Here is a 22,794-nt window from a genome sequence, read left to right on the forward strand (position 1 = left end):
ACCGTAAACAGTTTTCTAATCGACCTCTAATCTTTTCCAATTGATAGTTTTTATCAGTAGACGGTCAAACAAATCTATTTCGATTATTCTTTTAAGAATCGAAGAAAAATAATTTTGAAGAATACCACAGTATTATATATGATAGTTTGATTGATATGAGAAAGGCATCATTACACCACTAGGTGGATTAAAACAGGTTTTTGTAATTGCAATAATAAGATTGCATAGTTTCAAGCCATAGATTGTAAAAATCTATTCACTTTTAACAGAGTGCTCAGTGGTCCCAACCACATCAAAATACGTTTTCAGTTCTGATAAGGTATACGTTTCGTTAAGTTGAAGTTATTACACCTCTGTTGTGTGTCGAGATTTTTCGAAAATTCGTGTTGCAAACGTATCTTTTACCAACCGATCGTTAGCAATTTAATGTTGGTGAACCTTCAAGAAGTTCTTCGACGTGAAAGATCAACCGATTGTGTTTTATCGAGGAAGAAAATCAGCGTCGCTTTTATCAAATTCGTTCGGATCTGTGCTTGCTCCCGCGCTCAAGTAGCTTATACGTCATCACCATAAACAACGCTTTCGTTAAGTTTCTGTTTGTCACGAATCTGGTGTGAAGCGCAATGGCTAAAAAACAATGCGGCGAATGCAGAGAGGATGTCAACGATATTGAACCGATGCGTTGTGGTTTTTGCGAATCCTTCTTACATATCAGCCAAACTTGTTGCGGTATAAACGCTAGAGATTTGAGAGATTATTTTAATCTCGGAAAGCTATTACTTATATGTACACCATGCAGAGAAGAGTTAAAAGGCCGAAGCATTCGCAAGTATATTGCTGAGAACCAACAACCTCTACCGCCCGTCTCGATTAGTGATATTGATCTACCAGCGCAAGTCCAGGAGTTATCTAAAGCGGTTGTTGCTCTCAATAATAAAATAGACAATATGTCGGCTCAAAGACAGCGTATATGGCCAGCACCGACGGATACACCTAGGGGAACGAAACGTCGCCGAATGGATGATGATAAAACGACTATTCAAGCTCCTACTGAACGCGGCATAAACGAAATTGATTTCAGTGACCTGTCGGTTCGTTCTATTTTCACTAACGAAGAGAAGTTCTGGCTTTATCTTTCGGGGTTCAATCCGTTAATCACCGACGGTGATGTTCAAAAAATCTTATCCCGTTGTTTGAATATAGCGGAACCAACAGATTTCGTACGACTCGTACCGAAAGGAAAAGACGTCACTGGTATGTCGTTCGTTTCATTCAAAATTGGTCTAGATCCCAACTTGAAAACTAAAGCGTTGGATCCAGCATCATGGCCTGTTGGACTGCTGTTTCGTGAGTTTATACCTCACCCAAAAAACTACGACCGTCGAATACAACCCACCAACTCAGAGACCATGTAAACAGGCTTGTTTCAGTGCGTTCGGCAGATGACGGTGGGAACCTACGGGTTTCCACCAGAGGCGAGTATTATTCAATGAATTCATCGATTCCTACATTAAACGTTCCCGTGTTGCAGCATGACGATCCTGAAGACGCTGTGATATGGATATATTACCAAAATGTTCGTGGCATGAAAACGAAAATCGACGATATATTTTTGGCCTCGAGCGATTGTAATTACGATGTCATAATACTGACTGAAACCGGACTTGACGATCGCATTAACTCTCTGCAACTGTTTGGAACATCGTTCAATGTTTTTCGTTGTGACCGTAGTACCCTTAACAGTAACAAAACAAGTTTTGGGGGCGTTTTAATTGCTGTGTCACAAAAATACACCAGCTCAAAGATCGAAACAGTGAATGGTCAATGCTTAGAACAAGTGTGTGCGAGTGCCACTGTTAAGGGGAAAAAAATGTTCATATGTGGTGTGTACATCCCTCCTGATAGGAGTCAAATCGTCGAAGTAATAGAGGCACACATTTCCACTGTTATTGAACTAAACTGTAAGGCATCTGCTGATGAAACTATTCTTGTTTGTGGTGATTTTAATCAGCCTCGAATTGTATGGGATTATGGACTGGATGCCACGCATTGTTTTAACTCTTCTTCGCTGCCCGCTGCGAGTACGGCGCTGATCGATGGCATGGATTTTTTGAATCTTCACCAGTCGAACCAAAATAAAAATCATCTCGGACGGGTACTCGATCTAGTGTTTTGTTCCTGTGACCGCTCATTGTTTGTTGACGAGTGTGTAGCTTCGCTCCTACCCGTTGACCCGCACCATCCACCTTTAGTAATTTCGTTGCCCATTGAAGACAATAATTCACGACACGCAGCAAGTTCGGGAGACACACATTTACGGTTAAATTATAGAAAAATTGACTTCTCAGCTCTGATGGAATATTTGCAGAATTATAGTTGGACAACTCTGCGCGAAACGGATAATGTTGATGAGATGGCATCGTCGTTTTGTAGTACTATCTCCCGTTGGCTCAGTACAAATTTACCATTTGTTAAACGACCTATTTCTCCCCCGTGGGCCACATCACGTTTACATGATTTAAAGCGAAAGCGCAATGCTTGGCAGCGCAGACACCGTCGTTGGCGGAGCTTAGAAACAAAACAAAATTTCAAAAAATCGAGTGATGAGTACCGCAAAATGAATGCCGGTTTATATAGAGCTTACGTCATGCGAGTTCAAACGGATCTACGTAGGAACCCCAGGAATTTTTGGAACTTTGTGAATTCGAAGCGAAAATGTTCAATCATTCCTCAGAACGTTTGTTTTGACGGTGTGACGTCTGCATCAACATCAGACTCATGTGAGTTGTTTGCTAAATTCTTCGCTTCCGTGTTTACTGAGAAAGTGGCCTCCAACATCGAAGCTGAAGTCGCCGCATCATATGTTCCTGAAAACTTGGTGGATTTGCGTACAGTTATAATCACTCCCGAAATGATCAGTGCTGCAGCAAAGAAACTGAAGAGTTCGTACTCGGCTGGACCTGATGGAATTCCTTCTGTCGTTTATACTCGCTGTGCAACTGCTCTGCTCGAACCATTATGTTACGTGTTCAACAAATCGTTCGAGCATGGTATATTTCCAACGATATGGAAGCAGTCGTTCATGTTTCCAGTCTACAAAAACGGTGATCGAAAGGATGTGAGAAATTATCGTGGTATTACGAGCCTATCTGCTGCCTCCAAGCTATTCGAAATAGTTGTCAGCTCTGTTGTTCTTTCTCGTACAAAAAGTTATATATCAACCGATCAGCATGGATTTATGCCAGGACGATCCGTTAGTACAAATTTGCTCGATTTTACCTCGACCTGCTTTTCGCGTATGGAGGAAAGGGTACAAATTGATGCAGTATACACCGATCTAAAAGCGGCTTTTGATCGTATAGACCACCGAATTCTATTATGTAAACTGATGCGACTTGGTGCATCACACAAGTTCGTTGAATGGTTGAGTTCCTATTTGTGTGGTAGAGTCCTACGCGTACAATTGGGAACCTCAGTTTCATCCCCGTTTACGAATAAATCAGGAGTTCCGCAGGGCAGTAATATGGGTCCCCTTTTGTTTGCACTATTTTTCAACGATGCCGCTTTGCTGCTTGGTTATGGATGCAAGCTGATCTACGCTGACGATTTGAAGCTGTACTTAGTAATTCGTAATTATGAGGACTGCGTCCATCTTCAAGAACTGCTAGATGAATTTGTCGCATGGTGTCGACGAAACCATCTTGTGATCAGCATTGCCAAATGTCAAGTAATTACATTTCACCGAATACTTCGTCCATTAATCTTCGACTACAAAATTGATGGACAAACACTTACAAGAGTTGACCGTGTTAATGACCTTGGTGTTGTATTGGATGCAAAACTCACATTTAATCAGCATCGCTCTGCTTTAATATCTAAGGCAACGAAACAACTCGGATTCGTAGCTAAAATCAGCAGAGATTTTAAGGATCCACATTGTTTGAAGGCGTTATACTGTTCCTTAGTGCGACCATTGCTGGAAAATGCCAGTTTGGTATGGAGTCCATATCAACTCGTTTGGAACTTGCGGATTGAGCGTGTTCAGAAAAGATTTATTCGGCTTGCGCTAAGAGACCTTCCCTGGCGAAATCCCTTGGATCTGCCACCGTACCCTGATCGATGTCGCCTGTTAGGTCTTGACACACTGGAACGACGAAGGAAGATTCAACAAGCTGCGTTTGTGGCGAAGATTATCAACGGCGAAATCGACTCTCCAAAAATCCTGTCTCTCATCGACTTCCGGGTTTCACAACGAACTCTACGATCAACAGGTTTGCTACAACGAAGATTCCATCGGACATCGTTTGGAGCCAACGAACCTATTGCAGCGTGTGTTCGAACTTTCTCCCTAGTTGAAAATTTATTCGATTTTGGTGAATCATCGCATAAGTTTGTTCAGAAAGTGTCGCAATCCTCGATTTTATAACTTAACTTTATATTCATTAAGACTTTTATTGTCAGATGGAACAAGCAAACAAATAAACAAACAAATACATTGCGTGGTAGCGAATTCAAGACTTTTGAAGAATTACAGAACATGTTACTACAAAAAAATATGCCGAACACATGAGCCCTTTAAAGATTCGTTACTAAACGTAGCACTCTAATATGCGTTAGTTGTTCCTTAGTTGTTCCCAAAACCTGTTGGAAGGTGTAAAAATGTTCTTTCATTATTTCTATCGGAAACAAATGATAACGTACGAGTCTAAAATAAAACAATTACTGGTAGATAAAAACAGACTTGTCGTTTACGTCACTTATATCATCATATCTCTGGAACTGGTAAGGATAGCCACTTGATCTTCAAACTTCACCAATAACTCAATAGTAGCTTTCAAACGAATCTAAGATTATTTTAATTGGTTCAGCTTTCAACACACACAAACACACATACGCACACAGAGAAACATTTTCCTACCTCGTCGAGCTGGTCGTCTGATCGAGCTCGATCAAAAGTGGTTTTTTTCTATAATTCTATTACCCTTTATAGAAGAAGGCAGAAACATTGGTGCAAGAGTATGCAAATGTATGTAGTGAGGATAATACACATTTTCGCGCTGTAGCGAGCTATCTGTGCCCTTTGGAGAAACCCATTGTCATTTCGCTCTTCCTTGTTTTATTCCCTTCCTCAACGATTTACTAAGGAATTTAACGGATTGAAAGAGATTTTCAATAACCGTGCTATACTTCATCTGATTATGCAATAATATTAATTAAAATAGTTGAGTTTGACTTGTAAAACCATGGTTAAGAAAATTACAGAGTACCACGCTGACGACGCCAGCCATCACAAGGTGTCGCTTTAATCGCTATTTCGAGATATGCAGTTAGCCTATGGGGTGCCTTTTCAAAATTTACCCTCTGAGAGAGTGATAAGTTTTTTAACGTGAATATCTCTTGTTGTATCTAACGAATCAACATAATTTTTGCTACATGCCATCGGAAATATGATCACAATTTTATGATAAAATTTTCAGTTGTGTGGCATAATCTCAAATAGTTCAAAATTCAACTTTTCTTAAATGTTTGGTATAAACGAGTATCAAAGAGAATAATTCATAAGGCGCGTTTGCCTTTCTCGTATTTTGAAAGCTCATAGCTCAGTGATCTGTGGAAGGATTTATATAATCTAACTACCAATAGAATCGAAATTTTTCAACTTAAACGTGTATAGAAAAAGCATTGAAGTATTTCAATAGTACACTATTGAAAAACCTATCTCATATGACCCATGTCAACACCAGCCAATCAGAACGCGTTCTGAGGAAGAGAACAAAATATCTGCTGCTGTATAACAAATCGTTAAAGAAAAATGTTCCGAAAAGTGGTGAATATCGTAGTGAGTTCCTCACTTTGGTCCTTCTGAATGCTAGAAACGAATCCCTACAGCATATTGATAGTTTCTTTCAATAAATTATGCAAATCCGAAATGAAATAATCGACATTAAAATTCTGTATGCGGCTATTTTTATAGCCGTTAGGACCGCCCATTAGTGAAAAAGCTACAAACGAAATCACATAAAAGGAAATCTCTTAACAAAAATTGAATCAGTTTGGATTCTATCGCCACTGCGAGCAGATGTGTTTTGTGTCGTCTGCACAGCTAGTTTCGCTTTCGACAAGAGCGATTACGTCACAGCTGCCAGTCATTAGCATTGGAAAAAAAACAACGGTGGAGAGCATTACACAATATCAGCCGTTCTAATTGCTCTAAAAGTTTTCTAAAGAACTATTAGGATTTGTTGTTCGCAAATCGAAGGTAATTATCCTCAGTTTAGTGCAAATCAAGAACAGTTTTGTTAGATTTGTGCACTTTTCGCTGTGTGAAATTCACAGTCATCGAGATCATGTGAAACTTTCTTTGTTTTTGCGAAAAATGTGAAATAGGGGAATGCTTGCATAATTCATACAATTGATATTCGGAAGTGTTAAAGAACATGTCAGTTGTTTTCGTATTCACGACATCTAGTTATGTCTCTGACATTACCCAACCGCCTTTTTACACTTCACTTGTGGACCTCCATTTCTGTCTTTGCCGCTACAAATCATTACAATTATAATTCACAGGATTTAATCACAGGGTTGTTGCGGTCGCACCGATTTCGCGCGGTTTCTACATTATTTCACTTTAGCTCTAGAATTCACAACAGCAGGTTCAACATCAATTCCGAACCTAGATTACAGTTCCAAAATCTAGTTCCAGAATCCAAGGTCCGAATTCAATTTTAGCCTGCAGATTGTGCATTCAGGAATGAATTCTGAAACTAAACATGAAACTGAATTCAGGAATTAAACACTGGTTCAGAAGGCAGTTTAAAAATTCTGATATGGAGTTCAGATCTGAAATTTTGAAATCCAGATCTAGAACTCATATCTCGAATTTTGTTCCAGAATTGTTACTGAATCAGAATTTTTGATACGTATTCCGAACTTAAATTAAGGTACAAAATTCAGTTCCAAAATCTAGTCAAGAAACGAATTCCAGAATCCGGAATTAGAATTCAGTTCTAGAATCGTAGTTTTACCTTTTGAAACTGTGTTCTGGAACTAAATTATGAAACTAGATTCTGAAAATAAATTCTAAACCTAAAATTATGTTCAGAGTTCAGGTGGAATGGAGGTTCTGAATTAATTTCCCAAATTACCTGTTGAAAGATACTCACCCAGACGTCCAGTCCTGTCTAACGCACAAGAAAGAAATGATCGGTTTTCGATCATGGTTTACCATGGTAAAGTTAAAAATAGAGATTAATATTCGCCTGATGAATTTTCCTCATTGGTTCCAAAAGTTGGGTTTATTCACGGTTATCTGACACTATTGAAAACTGAATCATAAATTATTTTCCATATTTCTGATGGCATAGAGAAAGAATTATGTTGTAGCGTTTTGAACAACTCGAGATATTCCCGATTTATTTCTACCTATTCTTCTACAGGGCGAATTTTGAAAAGGCGTCCCATAGTCAGTGACGTACCGAGAAAATTTGGCGCCCGGGGCAAAATAAGATTTACCGCCCATCGTTGGTTTAGAGCAAAAACAAAACTTAGCTCCATCTCCGGAACGATGACTCAGACGAGCAAAACAAAAACGGTCCCAAGGTTTAGCTTGACGCCACCCTAAAAACGTTGCACCCGGGGCGAATCGAGTACCCCCTTCGCCCCCTCCCCTAGATACACCACTGCACATAGTAATGTAAGATGTCTTCACGTCAATGGTTTTGGGAACGCCTCGCTCGAATATCGTGCGTTTTAATTTTCGACTTCACGCGGATTTCGCGCGTTTTGCTTTTGAAATTTTTAATAACAACCCAAAAGAGCACAGAATTTGTTCGATTTCTGTTCTGAAGAAAAAATTACATCCAAGTTGGCATAATTTTGTATTGTAGAACTTGACCCCGTCGCAACTCGAAATCCATTCTTGGAGCAAATCGTAATAGGTTGAATATGACATAGCAAAAATGTTAAAAGTAATATTATTACCGGGTACCAAAAAACGTACTGTCAAACCCATGAGAAATTTCTGTATAGATTACTATTATTTTTCTCTATTTGAAAAGTCTGTGTTAGATAGTTTTTCTAATAACACGACAAAATGTGCTGCTTTTTGCTATTTTTAATCATTATGTTTTTACTAAACTTTATCTTTGAATAAACAGCCAGGAGATGTATTTTCGGCTGGTGTAATACTGAACTTAATGTTTTGAAACATTATACATTATAGTACACTAGTATACATTTCCAAATGAATAGTCGGTTCGATTCCGACAGTGATTGTAACTCTTTCATCCGATTGTAACGAACCGTAGAATTCTTATTTCGTTAGGTACTGGGACAGGATAAGAATATACTATGTATCTCTCTGAGGGTTAATTTTGAAAAAGCCGCCCAATAGTAAAGTAAGTAATATTCACCACTAAAATCCAAAAATCAAGTTCTACAGCTTATAACTTTCATATGAATCCTATTTGAAATTTCAAAGAATATTTATCACATTCTCTTCTGTTCTGGCTACATTAGCCGAGTGGCTTTTCAAATTCACAACAGGGATCCAAAATAAAAAGATGCATTTCTTCTTGGAAAAAGATGCTACCCAAGTAACCACATGCATTATATCACTGCACATTTACACCTCTATTTTTACATTGTTAATGTATAATTACACTAATCCTACATACTTTAAAGCAATGTGCATTAAATTTGCATTCAAAATGTAACTTACAACAACATTCCCCCGGGCTATACATCGACATTCAAAACTATATTTTGATGCAACGAATCTTTAATAACAGTGCAAAGCAATTGAATAGCTGCAATAAATCAATCTCTTGGTATTGATAAAAAGTGAAGTAGCTCTATAATTTAAAATTCATTCAGTAATAGCCGTTCAACCGAGAAGGTTGTGTATAGAAGCGTACAGTTTAATAACGCTGGTTGGTTTACACGCGTTAAATACGACAACGGTTGAACTACAGGTAGAGACCTGTTGGCAGCAGCCGTGAAAACGTATAGTCGTGCTGCATAAGAGAGCCCTAGTGCTGGGCCAAGCTGGTGAAGGAAACAACAAAGGGCGTTTCCCAAACTCTACCCAGGCCGCAATATACAGCCACAAGTGCTGAGCAGGAGAGTGCAAAGGCACATCGAAGAGGAAGAGTGCAAAGGCACATAGAAGCAGGAGAGTGCAAAGGCACACCGGTGCGAAGGCACTTCGGTGCAGAAGCATATCGGTGCGGAGCACTAGGAAGAAGGAGACAAGACAACTCGGTCTTTCCACTGCCATACAACACGCAGGTATACACCGGTGACCTGCGCTGGTTACAGCTGGCGAAGACGAAAGCAAATCGGAATTCGAGTGGTGCTGGATGTCAGGTAGCAGTAGCATCACATCCAACAATCAGCATCCAACAAGAACATCTAGAGCAACGAGGATCTACACGGCAGTGCAACGGAGATAGACAACAATTTCAAGGTAGAAGTTTTTTCTTTTCCTTTTGATTGAGTACTGTGTAGTGTTGGTTTCAAATTTTATTTTAAAGTTTAGTTAAAAATTTTAATGTAATGGATGAATCCATGGACGTAAATCCTAGCATGAATCCGATACCCCCACGAACGAAAAAATATCAGGAGAGCTCTTCTGGGCCTTGGATAGTCTTTTTTAGACGTATATCAAAGCCATTAAACATTTTTCAAATTAATAAAAGTTTGACATCACGATACTCTTCAATCAAAGAGATCATAAAAGTAAATAACGATAAAATTCGTGTTGTGGTAAATAATTTGAAACACGCGAATGATATTGTCTCTTCGGAACATTTCAATAAAGAGTATAAAGTTTACATACCCTCCAAAGATGTCGAAATTGACGGTGTTGTTACCGAAGCGAGTCTTTCGGTAGATGATTTACTCAAGCATGGTGTTGGTCGTTTCAAGAACTCTATGCTTGAGGGTGTGAAAATACTGGAGTGCAAACAACTGTACTCAGTAGTTCATGAAGAGGAAAAAAAAGTTTATCGCCCATCAGACTCGTTTCGAGTGACATTTGCCGGGTCTGCGTTGCCGTCCCATGTCTATGTCGATAAAATTCGCCTCCCTGTTCGGCTTTTTGTTCCAAATGTAATGAATTGTACGAACTGCAAAAAATTCGGCCACACAGCTACTTACTGTAGTAATAAACCAAAATGTATTAAGTGTGAAGGGCCTCATAAAGATAATGATTGCAACAAGGAAATTGAAAAATGTATTTATTGTGGGAATAGTCCTCATGATGATATTTCAGTATGCACTGCATTTAAAGTGCACAAAGACAAAATTAAGCTTTCTTTAAAAGCACGGTCTAAGCGCACATATGCAGAAATGCTTAAAACGGTCATTGATGTCCCCCCTTTGGAAACCGAAAACGGGTTTTCAAATCTAGAGGAAACAGAGGACTCTGACTCTGACGAAAATAGTGAAGGTAATTCGTTTATCACTACCCAAGGGTCAGTTAAGAGAAAGAAGTCTTCCTCCAAATTACCAAAAAAGACACCTAAAATTTCATCTTCAAAAAAAGATCCCCGTGTTAAACAAAAAAAGTCAAAACCAAAGACTGTGCCTCCTGGTTTGTCAAATTCACAAACCAATCCAGGATCTAGTACAGAAAAAGATAATAATCCAGTGGGCTCCATTTCACAGCCACCAACAGGATTACTGAAGTTTTCGGAAATTGTTGAATGGATTTTCTCAGCATTCAATATATCTGAACCCTTAAAGACCCTCATAATGGCATTCCTTCCAATAGCTAGAACCTTTTTGAAGCAGTTATCAGCTCAATGGCCAATTGTCTCAGGTTTTGTATCTTTTGATGGATAATTTATCACCCGTCGCAAATGATACAATCACTGTCCTGCAGTGGAATTGTCGAAGCATCATGCCAAAACTTGATTCATTTAAAATTTTATTGCATAGTCAAAAATGTGATGTATTTGCTTTATGCGAAACATGGCTTACTTCAAACATAGCTTTAAATTTTAATGATTTTAACATTATACGTCTCGATAGAGACTCTCCGTATGGTGGAGTGCTTTTGGGAATTAAGAAATGCTATTCCTTTTATAGATTAAACATCCCTTCAACTTCTAGTATAGAAGTTGTTGCTTGCCAAATAAACATTAAAGGCAAAGATATTTGCATAGCTTCGGTTTATATTCCTCCAAAAGCACAAGTTGGACAGCAACAGCTTAATGAAATGGTTGAAGCCCTTCCTGCACCACGATTGATTCTGGGGGATTTAAATTCGCACGGTATTATGTGGGGTTCCGTTTACAATGATAGCAGATCATCTTTAATACAAAACATTTGTGACAATTTTAGCATGACGGTATTAAATATGGGTAGCATGACACGGATCCCAAGACCTCCGGCACGCCCAAGTGCATTAGATCTATCTCTTTGCTCAACATCAATTCGACTAGATTGCACCTGGAAAATACTGCCTGATTTACACGGTAGCGATCATTTACCAATCATCATCTCAATTAGCAGTAGCAATTGCATTGCTACTTCCGCTAGTATTCCATATGATTTGACAAAAAATATCGACTGGATTAAATACCAAAGTAGAATCTCTAGTATTTTGAATTCAATGGAAGAGCTCCCTCCACTTGAAGAATATGACTTCCTCATTTGTTCGATTCTGGAGGCAGCAGAACAATCCCAAACTAAACGCTTTCCTGGGCCAACGACTAACAGAAGGCCTCCCAACCCCTGGTGGGACAAAGAGTGCTCAGAGGCTAAACTCGCAAAACAAAATGCTTGCAAGACGTTTCTAAAAAGGGGAGGAGGAACTCCTCAGAATTTTGAAAAACTTATGGTTTTAGAAACCAAGTACAAGAGCATACTTCGAGCCAAAAAATGTAGCTATTGGAGACATTTTGTCGAAGGTTTGTCAAGAGATACCTCAATGAGCACTCTTTGGAACACGGCCAGACGAATGAGGAATCGTAACGTGGGCAATGAGAGTGATGAATACTCGAACCGATGGATATTTGACTTTGCTAGGAAAGTTTGCCCAGATTCTGTTCCTACGCAGAGCATTATACGGGAATCTCCTCCAAATAATGGTTTTATTAATAACCCATTTTCAATGATGGAATTTTCTATAGCACTCTTGTCTTGTAACAATAACGCCCCTGGGTTGGACAGAATTAAATTCAACTTGGTGAAGAATCTGCCCGACCTCGCAAAAAGACGTTTGTTGGAATTGTTCAACAAGTTTCTTGAGCAAAATATTGTTCCACCTGACTGGAGACAAGTGAAAGTTATCGCCATTCAAAAACCGGGGAAACCAGCTTCCAATCACAACTCATATAGACCCATTGCGATGTTGTCCTGCATCAGAAAATTGTTCGAAAAAATTATTCTACGACGTCTCGACACTTGGGTCGAGACGAACGGTTTGTTGTCAGATACTCAGTTTGGCTTCCGTAGAAATAAAGGGACGAATGATTGCCTTGCATTACTTTCGTCTGACATCCAAATTGCCTTCGCTCAAAAGCAACAAATGGCATCTGTATTTTTAGACATTAAAGGAGCATTTGATTCAGTTTCCATTGATGTTCTTTCAGACAAGCTTCACCAAAATGGACTCCCAGCGGTTATAAATAATTATTTGCACAACCTTTTGTCAGAGAAACACATGCATTTTTCACATGGCGATTTGGCAACACTCAGAAATAGTTACATGGGTCTCCCGCAAGGCTCATGCCTCAGTCCGCTCCTCTATAATTTTTACGTAAATGACATTGACAGCTGTCTAGTAACCCCATGTACACTAAGACAATTGGCAGATGATGGCGTGGTTTCAGTTACTGGACCCAAAGCTATTGATCTGCATAAACCATTGCAAGATACCTTAGATAACTTGTCCGATTGGGCTGTTCATCTTGGTATCGAATTCTCTGCGGAAAAAACAGAGCTGGTCGTCTTTTCAAGAAAGCATGATCCCGCGCAGCTTCAGCTTCATATGATGGGAAGAATGATCCAACAGGTTTTGACTTTCAAATACCTTGGGGTGTGGTTTGATTCCAAATGCACGTGGGGAGGACACATTAGGTTTCTGATAACAAAATGCCAACAAAGAGTAAATTTTCTTCGAACAATAACAGGATCTTGGTGGGGTGCTCATCCGGAAGATCTAATAAAATTGTATCAGACAACGATACTTTCAGTGATGGAATATGGATGCGTTTGCTTTCGTTCCGCTGCAAACTCTCATATTATCAAACTGGAGCGAATTCAGTATCGTTGTTTGCGAATTGCTTTAGGGTGCATGCATTCGACACATACAATGAGTCTTGAAGTTCTGGCGGGAGTTTTTCCATTAAAAGATCGATTTTGGGAGCTTTCATCACGCCTGCTAATAAGATGTGAGGTGCTGAATCCCATGGTAATTAATAATTTCGAACGACTAGTCGAGCTTCGATCTCAAACAAAATTCATGACAGTATATTTTAACCATATGTCACAGGAAATCAACCCTTCAAGATATATTCCTATCCGTGTCAGCCTCCTAAATGTCCCTGACTCAACTTTATTTTTCGATACATCCATGCAGCGCGAAGTGCGTGGAATCCCGGATCATCTACGTTCGACGGAAATCCCAAAAATATTTTCAAGTAAGTTCAGGCATATTGACTCTGAGAAAATGTTTTACACGGACGGATCGCGAATTGAAGAAGCGACAGGGTTTGGTATGTTCAACAATAATGTTTCGGCCTCATTTAGGCTTCAAGAACCTGCATCTGTTTATATAGCAGAGCTAGCAGCAGTTCATTATAGTTTGAGTGTAATCGTCACATTAATTCCAAACCATTATTTCCTCTTCACAGATAGTCTGAGTGCAATTGAAGCCATTCGCTCAAACATGTCTGGCAAGACTGAACCGTTTTTCCTGGGCAAAATAAAACAGTGCCTGAACGACATATTGAACAATAATTATCTAATCACTATAGTCTGGGTCCCGGCTCATTGCTCCATTCCTGGCAATGAAAGAGCCGATATTTTAGCCAAACGTGGTGCTATTGAGGGTGAAATTTATGAGAGACCAATTGCTTTCAACGAATTCTATAGCTCGTCTCGCCAAAGAACACTTGCCAGCTGGCAAGCTTCTTGGGATAAAGATGATCTGGGTCGGTGGATGCACTCAATTATTCCGAAAATATCGACAAAGGCATGGTTCAGGGGACTGGATGTGAGTAGAGATTTCATTCGTGTGATGTCCAGACTCATGTCCAATCACTACACGTTAGATGCACATCTCCTTCGAATTGGGCTCTCCGAGACTAATCATTGTGCTTGTGGCGAAGGTTATCGAGATATTGATCATGTCGTTTGGACATGCGTGGAGTATCGTGATGTCAGATCTCAACTAATAAATTCTTTGCGTACCCAAGGTAGACTATCCAATATCCCAGTTCGAGACATTCTTGCTTGTCGTGACCTTTCATACATGAAACTTATTTATCATTTCATAAAGAAAACTGGAGTTTCAATTTAATAAAGGCCCCTTTCAAGACTTAGTTCTGATCCCAGCTGCGTCCATGAGTTCAACCAATAGCTAAATTAGAATAAAAATAATGTAATGATACAAACAAACTCGAAACAGTTTATGAAATTATTAACAAAATGTCTGAAAATAACAGCTTATTTTATAATTTATAGAAGTTAATCGTTTGGTTCAAATAATATTTCCGAGTAGATTTCATAATTAATGACGAGTTACCTAAGATGATATTTAAGTAATAAGAGAATATGTTTTAATAAATGCAAAACGTTGTGACTATGTTAGAATTAAATTAGGATAAGAATATTATGTAAAAGTGATGCTACGGCGAAGAAAAACTTATGTAAACTGCCTTAAGAAATAAACGTATTTATGGAAAAAAAAATAATTTAAAATTAGTCTTAGTTTACCTTTATTTTCCAATATGTGTCGGTAGTACAGAAGTAAAATGGATTACCGAGGAAAATTATCCTTTTACTTACTTCGAAACATTCGAAAAAAACACTGTAAACTGTAAATAACACGGAAGAGTTTCATGCATGACTATCTTCCGTAATCAATATTTCTCAAAACTACGTACAAATACTCGCTGAATGCATTGAAAAATACATGAAATATCTTATTTTCCAAAACCCTTAAAAATTTTCTATTGAAATATATGCGGGTCATGACGCCCGATCTTGGAAAACAAGAAAAATATACATTTTAAATTACGCGAAGTGACTATTTTCTGAACATAGAGGCAGGATGATCTTAAACAACAGGTGAATATCCATCAAAACAACGGATTAAAGCTCGTGACAACCACGGGGCAATATGCACTCTCATAGAGCTTCTTCTTTTTATTTAAAGAAAGCTCTAGACTTTTCGTTGACGAAATATTTGCCAGGTGGAAGATGAAGTGGCCAAAATACCTCTATTACCCTACTACTTGAGCATTTTGCCTCACACAATTCGGGCCATTTTGCCCCCAAAAATATGAGACGATAAATTTGACGATTTTTCTTTAAAATTGCAAATACATCGTCTGTATAAGAACTAATTTTAGAAACCCGAATGATTGGCAAAGAAGTTCACTGGTTACAAAATTGAAATCGTCTTCCTCACCCTAAAAAATTACTATGGAACGAACATCAAAAATTGCTTATAACAGAGACATAATTGTTTTTTTTTAAAGTTCTCCAGATATGATTGAATCATCGCTACCAAAATTTTATAGTAATCTGTTGTTATGGCGGACTTTCAGTTTCATTAAAATTTCAGTGAAAAAAATTGGTAACTTTTGAGAAAAGCAAAAGGTGCATTATGCCTCGGGGGTACGTTTTACCCCATCTTCCCCTACATTGCACATCATAAGCTCACACTTCTTTTTTACGGAGCTGATGCCTTTTGCTTGCTTGTTTTGTTCATTATCTACTGTTTTCCTTTCGATTTTCATTTTCTTGGTCAGCCCCCGTCCCCCGGGCTGGTGCGTTTTCAAACCCAAACTGGTTTTTTTTTTCGAGTGTTACGAAATTGCCCCTCAGTGGCTACTGCAGTTTTTGGAGGTTACTAGTTTATGGGGGTATGAAAGCTATGAAGCCAAAATAAGGTAAAGCTGAAAGCAAACCTACAAAAACAAAAGTTTACTTGACCGGCCGGAACGGAGCATTATTATGTCAGACGCATTGGAGAGTGTTATCGAATGTACGCAAGCTTTAGGCACTTACGGTGAGCATTCGGCTTACATGTTTAGTACATATCAAGGACAGGAAACTCAATAGATTTGAAAACGATGATGGTACCCAATCGTTTCCGAATGTATGATCACTTAGAAATTCACCTCATCGGTACACTGAGTGAGGACCTCGAGGAACCCATTGTAATGCTTTGAGTGGTCTGAAGTAGTCTGGTACGTGCGTCAGTGTAGTACGACTAGTCGAAAGACTGCTCGAATCACTCAAACGGGTCATTCAAAAGAAGACAGCAATTACGTAAATGTTGTACCACATGACAGTTATGGACATGCACTTTGTCACTGACTTTTTTTTGTCATTTGACTAGTTAAATTTATGTGACTAATAGCACTTGTACATTTTGTTTAACCTTGCCATTTGTTTTTTTTTACCTTTTAGGAACTAGACGTCATCACACTGGTCGACTCCGGTGATCAAAAAATAAACGAGCGAAACAAGCGAACGATCGGAATTCTACGGGAACTGTTCCCAACATTGTCTCAGGTGAGTGAATACTAAACCAAATCCTCACTAAACAGTACTCCTCATGATCGAACCAATCGTTTCCTTTCGATTGCCTCATTCTCATTTTAAAACCTTCGCCATCGTCGTCGTTGTCGCCGTTGTTCGCTTTGTCCACTAACTTACGACCTTATCCACCCTGTGCAGTACCACCCGAGATCCTGAGCGATGGCAGCCATGAAACTCCACCCAGCCGAAACCATTACCTTTTGGCATCTACGATGTGAGCTCTGAAGTGGTTATAATTGAAACAATTATATTGCCACCATGAAGTGTTGCGGTTGATTCAATGGTGCGAAGCAAAACTCCAAAAAAAAAATGGAACTCTCCTCCACTGTGCCAATTTAGGACTGATGGGGAAAGCCAGAAAACGTTTCATTACTGCGTGTCGGTTTGCGGTCACGCACATGATCTTATGACTCATTATGACTTATGATAGATAGTCGTTACAAATGCCTTTCGATTAAAGATTTTTTGATTTGGAGAGCTCCTTATTATGTATATTGCTAGTATTGATTCATTTTGAATTCACTAGGATATGTTGCCATTAATTGTTCTTAGTATTTTTGTATAAAACCTGACAGCCTTATAGTTACTTACTCAATTGTCAAAAATAATCCTGCTAGAGAGCATAATTGTTCTTGACGATTCGATAGTTATTTTCAGATACTGGAAAATATCTCGCAGATTAAGACGAGCTTTGATTTTATTAAATCATTTCTGTGTGAATTGTTTTTATACTATCGGTTAAGGGAAATACTTCAACATAAAGTAAGAATTTATTGTCAATCGAAGTAAGTTTTTCTTGAGATTTTTCTAACGCAGTTAGTATATTACTTCCAAATCCAAATAACTTTCCATGTGTCCAATTTTGAATTGGCACACAGTTTTAATCAAAATTATCTACCTTCAAGAAACAAAGCGAAATAGCTAACAGCCTAAACATACAAAAGAGATTTTTTTATATAGAATAACGGCTCCCTATTTCATCTGAGCTCCTATTTCCATCTCATCCCTTCATCTCATAATTTTGAACATGAATCATATCTTTCAACGTACCTGCACCAAACTGTGAAATGTTTTAAAATGTTTATTTATGTTTTTGTCACACTTTACCATTGAAAAAAATGGGTTTAAATCCTTCAGCGATCGTGTTTTTTTTTTATTAAAAAAATTCACTTTCGAACTTAAAGTCTATTCGCACTATTCCGGGACGGAACCATCCGTTGCCGACGGTGCGAAAAACTTGGCGAGAAATATCGGCGGCAACCAACTGGATTTTATGCTAGATCCGGCGTTCCAATACATGCACACGCCGGTAGCTCAGTCATCGATGATGAGGAAAGAACAAACGTCCCGGATCGTCTAAGATGGTCCCGTCCCGGATTAGTGCGAATAGACTTTTAGGAAACATTTTTGTCTCAAGTTTTACAGTTCGTCATGTTTCTGAATATTTACTAATTGATTCGTCTCAAAACACGATCACTCATTCACATAATTAGTAATGTTTACTTTTCATTTGTTTAATCAACGATTGAAAACTTCTACAATGTAGGTTATAGGCACTAAAAATCTTCAAAAATATGAGATGAAAATTTTTCTTTAAAGTAACATCAACAAGTATTTTTTTGATATCCGTGATTCGTGACATTAATTTCATTATACTATTGATTTTTATATTTCAATAACACTTTTTCTACTTCGAATATTAGTAGGAAGTTCGTGTTAAATAATAACGAAATAAACATTATGGAAAATCTAGTTGCACTGGCTTCATTCTGATGATGTCAACATGACGCTGTTAAATGCATGTTCAGGAGTGTTCTAGATACATAATTTATGTCAGTTCAAAAACTTAAACCCGGAAATTATAAGAAAAGAAACTGGCAGCGCCAGCAGCGTTTTACTCGTGTTCTAAGACAAGACCTGACAACTGGGGGGGCTGCTTTTGTTCCAAAATGGACCAGTTTCTGATTGACTGGTACGCGAGCAATGGTGCCAAGTATAAAGAAAATCAGAAAACAAGTTTATAAAAATCAAGCCGTTTTTCTTTTTAGTGAATTAAAGTGTAACCAAAAAAGATTTTTTAAATTAGTGTAAACTCGAAAGTGTGTATTTGAAACACGAGTAAAACACTGCCGGGGCTGTCAGTTTTTCTTGTTATAAAATTCAGATTTCAATTTTGTAACTGACATAAATTATGCATCTAGAACTAGAATACTGAATATGCTCTAAGTGTGTGTGTTTCATTGGTTGTGCATCTGGTATTTTAATATTTTTAAAAGGGCCAATCAAGATTAATCGAAACGAAAAGAACCACGAATAATAATAATAATAAAGATTAATTTTTAAAAGTCGAATTGATTCCATACTTATTCTAAAAATATCGTGTGTTGTCTCACAGTTGGCATTAGGCCCTTTCAAAAAGAATTCTGACATTTTGAACATGAGAGTGTAATAGTGCAATATTTTGTTTTGATTACTATCGCAACCGCTAACCTATAGGATGAATATAGAACCAACGACAAGATGAATAAAAACTACAAGGATCAGCCTCATGGGGTATTTCGAGCCATTGATGTGAAACAAGGCAACCAAAAATGTACAATCAAATAGACCAATCAATCGTCACACTTTTGAATTCGCGAATGCACGAGAGACTGCTTAGATTGAACTTTATTAGGAACCAAAACCGAACACGCGAACCCAGAATATAGACTCTATTTGTCGTGATTTGTATTTGTTTTATAGTTGACGAAATTACACCAATAGTCCAAATGTATGCAATTATATGTTTGTACACGATACGGATATCGATATTTAAGCTTCTCTTCGCCAAGCTTGTGTTCAAGTTTTGTATGCAAGTAGTTATTTTTATAGCGTTTCTCTACCATTACTACCATTCTGCGATTTCGGTTGAAGCGATAAATTTTTTCTCATTATCAATCGAGTTCATCTTATATAAATTGGAAATTAATCTTATGCACTCCAAATTTACCCTGGGGTAGTTGTCAATTTCTCAGGCGAAACGACATAACATGAAATTTCATCCGAACTTGCATGACACAAGATCAGAGCATACCAATCAAAGCTTCAAGTTGTTTTATGGATCTTTTCATCTTGCTGTCTAGCAACAACCTGCCGCTAGCATGCTACACGTAGGACTGAAACGTTAGCTATCCCGATCAGATGATAATAACAGAAATATAACAACTGGAGTAATTTATTTCAGAAATATTTTTTTTAACAAATCATGAAATATTTTTGGCTGGAAAGCTGTTAAAATAACAAAAATCATAACAAAAAAGACTCTGGCGGAAACAAAATCGTAACAGATTTTGAAACGTTCGTATCACAATTATTATTGAATTTGATATAACTACAGAAGTCCGAAAGCAGAAAGTTATAACAATAGTTGTAATAAATTAAATAGCATATTTAACACAGAAAAAATATATCAGAGCTAACTTTTAGCATCGTTTCAATCCAAAACTGTTGAATGATTTTTTTTTTAACAAATGAATAATTTATTTAGTGATCTGGTTTCTTGTTTAAGTTTTTTGAAATCTGTTTATTATATTTCGATATAAAACAACAGAAAAACTCTTTTTTTTTCATGAGTCTTGCAAATGAAAATAAAATATCATAGCTGATTTTGTTATTATACTGTTATCATAAGTTTTACCTTCAACTGTTTTCATTTGTTAAATATCTCAAAATAACACAAGTTGTTATACATATCCACTGTTGATATATTTGTGTTATGATTTTGTTATGTGTATCTGATCGGGATTACTTCGCTTATATTTATAGATTCGCGTGCTGCCAACAGCTTCACTTTAGCATCGATTGACCAATCTGAGCAATGCTTTCCCTTTGATATATCGCTTACTCCTTCAAAACCGTCGACTATGGCAGGGAAATCCAGTATGCCGGAGATTTTTTGCAGACAAAATAGGACACTGCTAGTTATTAATCAACATTTCAATGATATACAATTAAAAAGACATGGCTATGAACATTCAAATCAATACGTAGAAATATTTCCATTCAAATGGTGACACAATATCAATAATTGATACAAAATTGACTGACCTGTAATTGTTCCAAACCTGACCACATTTCTACGTGTATTTTTCTTGAGTTTCTGTTTGCACCCCTATATAGAAAACAAAAATGTGTTCCACATTATGTCATACTTCTTCCATGATTTACTTCTTCGGATTATATCAAATTAGAAACGCTAAGTTTCATTTTTGAGAAGATGGATAGTTATAATATCTCCAATGTTATAGTAATACTCAATCCTCCAATCTACGTAGTATGGTGGCCAGAAAGCTTCTTCTAGACTCGACCCAACCGGATTTCCGCTCGTGAAGGTGGCTACTAATTACTTGGCTCCTCTTTTATGTAAAGGGTGATTTTTTAAGAGCTTGAGAACTTTTTTAAACAATAAAACGCATAAAATTTGCAAAATCTCATCGGTTCTTTATTTTAAACGTTAGATTGGTACATGACATTTACTTTTTGAAGATAATTTCATTTAAATGTTGACCGCGGCTGCGTCTTAGGTGGTCCATTCGGAAAATCCGCTTTTTTATCGACAAATTTTGTTCAGCGATGAGGCTCATTTCTGGTTGAATGGCTACGTAAATAAGCAAAATTGCCGCATTTGGAGTGAAGAGCAACCAGAAGCCGTTCAAGAACTGCCCATGCATCCCGAAAAATGCACTGTTTGGTGTGGTTTGTACGCTGGTGGAATCATTGGACCGTATTTTTTCAAAGATGCTGTTGAACGCAACGTTACAGTGAATGGCGATCGCTATCGTTCGATGCTAACAAACTTTTTGTTGCCAAAAATGGAAGAACTGAACTTGGTTGACATGTGGTTTCAACAAGATGGCGCTACATGCCACACAGCTCGCGATTCTATGGGCATTTTGAGGGAAAACTTCGGAGAACAATTCATCTCAAGAAATGGACCGGTAAGTTGGCCACCAAGATCATGCGATTTGACGCCTTTAGACTATTTTTTGTGGGGCTACGTCAAGTCTAAAGTCTACAGAAATAAGCCAGTAACTATTCCAGCTTTGGAAGACAACATTTCCGAAGAAATTCGGGCTATTCCGGCCGAAATGCTCGAAAAAGTTGCCCAAAATTGGACTTTCCGAATGGACCACCTAAGACGCAGCCGCGGTCAACATTTAAATGAAATTATCTTCAAAAAGTAAATGTCATGTACCAATCTAACGTTTAAAATAAAGAACCGATGAGATTTTGCAAATTTTATGCGTTTTATTGTTTAAAAAAGTTCTCAAGCTCTTAAAAAATCACCCTTTATAACACATATTATTTGCTATTTACCATATGCGTGATTTGCACCATTGAAAAAATCGCAAGGTTTCGTTATTTTATTAATAAAAATGAGGAAAACGTTTCTCAGAGTCTTAAACTACGTTGCTCATCGATCAAGTTTCCATTTGCTGCAATTACAGCACGGCTGGTCCTAGTTTGCTGCTTTACTTGAATTCTTACAAAATGTGAACTGAAGGACTCTGCAAGAAATCGACAACGTTAATGAAATGGCATTCTTTTCCTGTAACACATTATTTTAAGGGCCATGTTCAAGTTAGCTCTCCACGTAAATTAAAACGGATGCTTGGTAGTGCAAACATCGTTACTGACATAGTTCTGAATTCAAGTTCCAGTGAAAATTATCGTAAAGTTATCTCGGGTTTACCTACACTCTTAGAAAAATATAAATTTACGCTAAATTCAAGTATGTCGTAATTTCTTCGATAATGACACAATATTACATCTACAAACATGTAAAATTAAATGTTGCGTCTGTATCGGTGTAAGTTTCAGCTAAATTAACTATGAAGTTAATGATATGACCTATTTTCACATGCTTCATGTAAATTTACGTTTCGATTGATGTACATAATAGAAGCGTCACAAATGATCTAAATTTACATCCCAAGAAATGTAAAAGTATGTCATGTGAGTAACTACATAGCT

At 37.7% G+C, this 22,794-nt stretch overlaps 1 protein-coding gene across 4 annotated transcripts in view; it reads left to right on the forward strand.

The window, feature by feature from the left end:
* The window catches only part of LOC131425271 (clumping factor B), a 103,332-nt gene that overhangs the window by 70,845 nt on the left and 9,693 nt on the right, over positions 1–22,794 (forward strand). For all 4 annotated transcript variants that reach the window (XM_058587024.1, XM_058587020.1, XM_058587023.1 and 1 more), the window contains exon 3: positions 16,651–16,755. In XM_058587024.1, the coding sequence (XP_058443007.1) occupies positions 16,651–16,755 (105 nt within the window). The remainder of the gene's footprint in view (positions 1–16,650; positions 16,756–22,794) is intronic.

This window comes from Malaya genurostris, chromosome 1, assembly GCF_030247185.1.
Source record: "Malaya genurostris strain Urasoe2022 chromosome 1, Malgen_1.1, whole genome shotgun sequence".
Taxonomy (NCBI): domain Eukaryota; kingdom Metazoa; phylum Arthropoda; class Insecta; order Diptera; family Culicidae; genus Malaya; species Malaya genurostris.